The sequence below is a fragment of the Lycium ferocissimum genome, chromosome 1, assembly GCF_029784015.1.
Source record: "Lycium ferocissimum isolate CSIRO_LF1 chromosome 1, AGI_CSIRO_Lferr_CH_V1, whole genome shotgun sequence".
NCBI lineage: Eukaryota > Viridiplantae > Streptophyta > Magnoliopsida > Solanales > Solanaceae > Lycium > Lycium ferocissimum.
This window is the reverse complement of record NC_081342.1, coordinates 65501885-65507884: the sequence shown is the minus strand read 5'-3', so window position 1 is coordinate 65507884 and position 6000 is coordinate 65501885. Positions and strand designations below refer to the sequence as shown.

Below are 6000 nucleotides of genomic sequence, written 5' to 3'. Positions count from 1 at the left end.
TTGTAAAAAGGGAACCTATGCCCTTTTTTTTTTTCATTCTATTCATTTTTTGCCTGATTTTCCCTGTTCAAATTCTAGTGCAAGACAGTGTTATCAAAAGCGAAAAGTGCAAAAAAAAAAAAAAATCCTAAGGTCAGCTGGGGCTTTAAGCGCAAAGCGCAAATAAAAGCGGGGCTTTAATGAAAGAAGGCGCAATGGTGCAAAAATAAAAATACATATATGTTTAGCCCAAGACTAATAATAATAAGCATGAATAACAAATATATGGACTAACAAATTGTAAAAACATAACGATAAAGTGAAATATCAATTATCTAGAGTCATCTCTCTTCAAGAGAGGCTCATTGGCAAAGAAAAGTATGTCTTGGAGCCTTGATAAATTGCATCAAGCGCAATACCAATGGAACCTATGCATGTTTTTCCTTTTTCATTCTATTCATTTTTTGCGTGATTTTCCCTCTTCAAATTCTAGTGCAAGAAGCAGTGTGTCATATGATGCGATTTACAACAGTGAGGTTGAAAATGGGATGCACCATTCCAAAATCACTTTTACTTATTAACTCAAGAGATTTACAAACATCATTAATTTTCGTTCTTTTCTTTCCTGCTCTTGTGGAAAAGAGGGGTGATATGTCTGATTCATGTTACTGACTTTGTTGTTCATGCAACAAATGGAGTAGATTAAATTATTTGTACAAATTTCATTATGTTTCTGTACTAAGCTCTTTTTGTCTTTTCCCAATACCAGTTGCAATATTTTCAAGGGAGATAACAAAGATAACCTTACGATTCTTTATTCCCTTGGGTCAGCAGTGCAAGCAACTCTTATGAGTGTTTGGAACACTTTGCAATGCTTAATTGTTACAACAGTGTATAAACTTATTTTCTGATCTCAATTCTGAAAACTTATAGGACTTAAATCAGGATGCTTGTTACGTAAATGAACTTACCGGTTGAGGAGAAGTAAGCCTCGCTACACGGTGGAGCTTGACAACATAAGCAGTTTCGAAGTGCACAAGATCTTTGTGAGATTTGATCTGTGATAATAGATAAATCCATGTAACAAATAAAATAGATAAAGAGAAAATGCAAACTTAAAGTGAGGTCAATGAACCCCATATAATATAAAAAAAGACAAGGGCTTACATCATTGTATAATTTCGAAGCAGTCACAGGCTGGAAAAAACTTGTATACCTGAGATAAGCAAAGTAATTTAATATCACGGCAGACTAGTGGAAGTTTCTAGGTGTGTAGGAAAATATTCCATTTTTAGATCGACAGCGAAATTTGCAGCCAAGGAGATATAAAAGATTGAAACTACCGGGAAAAGTGAGAAGAAAGAGATCATTTCTCAAGGAGACAAGTTCCAATTTTATGTGTTTATGTCACAAAAAGGTAATTCACTACTCTTGGAATCACTGTACCTCCCCAGATTAGTTCAAGCAAAACCACACAACTCTAATATTATCAGACATGTGAACTAATTTGTACATTTCTACAGCAGATGCTTGCAAATGAGCAGACATTAACCCCTACTCATATTTAATCTTCACCACCAGAGACAGAACTCTGTGGGTCATGTAAAACCAGTGTATATCCTTGAACATGAAATGCAAAGGACTATAGGTATCTGAATACATACGATGATGGGATTGAAATTCCGTCTTCTTTCAGGAATCTTTGAGCACCATCAAGACACTCGGGTGACAGCTCATTGTCACCAAATGACCCAAGTAATTCACTAACCTGTATTAGTTAAAAATAAATGATGAGAGGAATTCAAATGAGAATTTGCAAATGAAAGTAATTCACCAAAGATTATATTTTTTGAGTAAAATGGTTTGTTTCTTCATCTGAAGAGTCAGTTTAATACCAAAATGTCAGCTTTCTCCGGAGCATCCCAGCAGCGCATGTCACTTGAAACTATGGTGACAATTTTTTCCCAGCCCTCAATCTTTAGTAAGCTCTGTCTCAAATAAATAGCATTCACCAAAAAAGTAAAGAAAAAGTTAGTGAGAGTCAGCTAAAATAGTAAAGTAGAAGTCAGTTGGCTGCCAAATCTTCCAACAAAGGGTTTATGGAAAGAGAATGAAAACATCAATTGACAATTTGGATTTTCCATCAAATTTGAAGTCAATAAAGACCCCGACTCTATAAGTGATGTCACATGCACGGAACTAAGGAAACTTCTGTGGATTCAGTCAAGTTCAACTAGTTATTCCTTAATCCAGTCTAGACTGTCCCAGGAGCCACCAACTAGTAAAATTCTTAATTCAAGCAGAGTCCTCGCTTTTTTGTTAGAAGACCAAGTGGAGTACACTCTACTCCAGTAAGAAAGAAGATAACATATCTTTGAGGTTTTGATAAATTTGATATGGGCTTACATAGAATTGTATATATATTACAAAGAGGCCAACTCAAACCTAGCAGGTTTAGCTGCAAGAAATCAGAATTTTTCCAATATGTGAAAACGAGATTTGATATGGGCTTACATAGAATTGTATACATGGCCAAAGAGGCCAACTCAAACCTTGTAGGTTTAGCTGCAAGAAATTAAATTTTTCTAATATAGAATTATGATTTTCTCCAATTACACATATCAGGTATATGTAACATTTTTATAACCATCAGGTATATCATATATGTAATGTCTCTTAACAAACTTTACATTTTGGGACGTCTCAACATGTTTGACCCCATTCATTAAATTATTCAACTTTCAAATTTTGATTTGATGTTTTCTCTTGATTATTATTGTAACAACCCCAATTTTAATGAGGGGTTAATTTGTAATTTACCAGAAGAGGAAAAAAAAATCCCGGGGGGGGGGGCACAGGCCCTCGGAAAGGAAAGAAAAGAACGATTTAAAAAGCAAAGAAAGCCAACGTTCTTAAGTCATAACAGAAGCATAAACGCAGAGAAAGAAAAAAAGGGAGGGAGAAAGAGAGGAAAAGAAAAGAGAAAAATAGTTTTCCACCCTAATCATCAAACTTGTAGACCTCTAATCTTTATTTAAGTTTATTACATAATTACTGGGTGAATCTTCTTCCATGAAAACATGGGATATTTAAATATAACTAAAGTTTGGCATCTTCAAAGCCCAAAATTGATTTGAAGGGGCAAATAGTTCGGATTTTTAGACTTCTATATATCTTAGAATCCTCTGAAGGCCTTCATGAAAACATACAGTCTTGTCGGGTTTTGAACACATTGACCAGAGGGTGTTTTCGACCTTTAAAATTTGACTTTTACTAAAGCCTCCAAAAGATATAGAAGTGGTTACATGTGGGGTTTTGACCATTCTAAATCCATTTTTGTGTAGTTTGAAATCCGGGCTTGCGAGAACGAGTTTTGATTTATTGGGAAGTGTGCTTGAATTGTGAATTTGAAAAACTTAAGCTTTATAGGTCAAATGCATATCCTCCGTTTTTCTTCCTTGTTTTGACATTCTCTCAGTGAAGATATTTAAACCTGCAGTGAAGCTCTGACAAGAGGTCCACGAGACCAGCCCGCAACATACCATTTTCAAAACCTGCAACAAGCTCTCTTTATAAATTGTTTCGTGATGTGATCTGAGGATGCAGCTAAAATTAAACATCAAGTATGCAACATCTCGATGCTGTTTTTGAGAAGTATAGGTATGCATCAAAAGCAAGTATGATAATTTTATCAAGATTGAAAACCCTTCTCGAGCATTAGTGATTGATATAGTTGACACATTTTCATGTGGATTGTGTCCACTGATAAATTCTTTCGCAATGCTTTTTGTGTCCTTAGTGTAAATTGTGTCAGGATATATCCTATTCTACTAGTAAAGCCATTGATTTGAAGCACAATTATATTAATATAATCCTTGTGCATAATATTTTTGTGCTTGTTGTAGGTTTTGTATTTTCTAACACTTGTTCCAGGACTAGGTAAAGAGTGGCAGGTCGAGGAGAAACTAGGTTATATTTACATATAAGTACTGTATTTGAGAAGGATGATAAAAATATGAAAAGTAATGCAACCAGGCAGCTATAGTTTTCAACTATATCTATTGGTTCAGGCAAACATTTGTTCGTAATACCAAAAAAGTGTCTTTATCATTTATTTATTAATGCTTTTTTTTCTTTTCAGATAGGAAAAATTTGTTTTGTACTTCTTTGGCTTTTACAGGTTAAGGATTTGGGCAGTATTTGGTTAATATTTTGAGACACTAATTATTCCGTAATTAATTATTATATTATTAGGAGTAGCTTATTTACTTTGGTTAATGCGAAATTTGCTTAAGATATGAAAATAAGGTACAGTTTAGAAGGATGTTGCTCATTATCAGATCAATTCATAGTTATTTTGGGACTCCAAAGTTGAGCAAGCATTTGAATTTAAGTCTGCATTTGGATGTTTAGTAGAGTCTTGTTCATGGGTAACAGCGCCCATAGAAAACATTTGAGGAAAAGCTAAGAACATCTAATGGTTTCCACTCTTTTATTCCTTATTCAGTAGGTGAATCTAGTCTAAATGTGCTGACACTTAATTCCGCAGATGGCTAGGACATGCGTATCCTCAATGGGTATGTGTGGGTTGATTCGAAAGTTTTTTTTAACGTTATATGTTACTGAGAGTTATATTGAGTACATGGAATGTTGTGTGCATTGATTAAGTTGAGATTGGACCACAGGCATATACACTTTGGGATAGTTTTATTTTTTTTAAAATAAAATTCAGCCAAATATTTTTCAGAAGTTCTAAGTTGGTAAAGTTTGAACGTTAAGAAATCGTTGAATTTAAGGGTGAGGCTGCGGGTTCCTAGCTAAAAAAAAAAAAAATAAAAAGTGGTCAAATGATATATTTTTTATTTTTTTGTGTAAGAGTCTATTCAAATATGGGGTTGTTGGGCCTCTATATTATTGTCTTATCAGGTAAAGAGAAAGAGTGTAGCAATAAGTATGAAGTTTAATGGCATACCCACGCCTAAACTTGTTGGCCTTTACTGTGTAGAAAGATATTTTGAGCAAAGTGTTTGTATGGTTCTAGATTAATAATCTCTCTAAAGTGATTTTCTAGTATTGGTAATGTCGTAATGGTGATGTCATAAGTGTGATTGTGGTGTAAGAATGCTTAATTTAAGTGTATTAAGTATGAGCATGATAATGGCACTACGAGATGCACAACTTGTTCGTGGAGTAAGTCCCTGGATGAATTCCAAGTTGTGATTGAGAATAAGACTTTGTAAGAATTTATAAAACAACATAGTAAGATGTTTAGCATGAAACTCAATGTATAGTGACTTGATTAGTTGTCGAAGAGCAAGACGTGGAATATTAAGACTATCACACATCAGGAAAATAAAATGAACCATAAAAGAAGTTCCAGTAACGAAAAACGTCATGACTATCAGTGAGAAAAGTAATCATCTTACACAATTTTGTTAACATGCGTTGTTTCCGGTAAAGCACAAGCTTGAGGAATATGAGAAACACGTTAATGTGGTGATAGTGTAAAGGAGGATACTGAGAGAACTTGAGTATTTATGAACCATTTGTGATTCGATCTAAGTGGGGAGTCTAATATTATTGAAGATCTATCGAACATGGTTTCAGAGTTATGATACGATTACGCATCGTATAAAAAAAAATAACTTGGCGTAATTGACCTTAAGGTTATCTTTGGTTTTGATTGAATGACTTCATCTTGCCTTACGCTTGATTGCCATAAAAGACCGTTCCATTTTCCATTTTGGCAGCCTAATAAAGGAGTTTAAAGGATTCATTTGGTATGTCCACATACAAAGCAATATCGTCGATAAAGTTCTTTATATAATAAGTGGAGGATATGGGTCGTATTTAACTATAATGGGGCACCGAGTTGAATAACTAACTATCAAGTTAGTGTGAGTGGTTAATAAGTTCATGAATATGCTTTCAGAGAACCTACTAATTATACCATATGATGGGAGTTCGACTAAAACTTGGGTATTGATAAAATATATTATTAATCTGGTATATTTTTATTTT

General features: G+C 34.1%; 1 protein-coding gene across 1 annotated transcript in view; it reads right to left on the bottom strand.

The window, feature by feature from the left end:
* Nucleotides 1–6000, bottom strand: part of LOC132057558 (protein arginine N-methyltransferase 1.5) — a 29931-nt gene that overhangs the window by 6546 nt on the left and 17385 nt on the right. The window contains exons 16-19 of the mRNA XM_059450196.1: nucleotides 1875–1967; nucleotides 1644–1747; nucleotides 1147–1195; nucleotides 951–1037 (exon numbers count right to left, since the gene is read on the bottom strand). Coding sequence (XP_059306179.1) covers nucleotides 951–1037; nucleotides 1147–1195; nucleotides 1644–1747; nucleotides 1875–1967 — 333 coding nt within the window. The remainder of the gene's footprint in view (nucleotides 1–950; nucleotides 1038–1146; nucleotides 1196–1643; nucleotides 1748–1874; nucleotides 1968–6000) is intronic.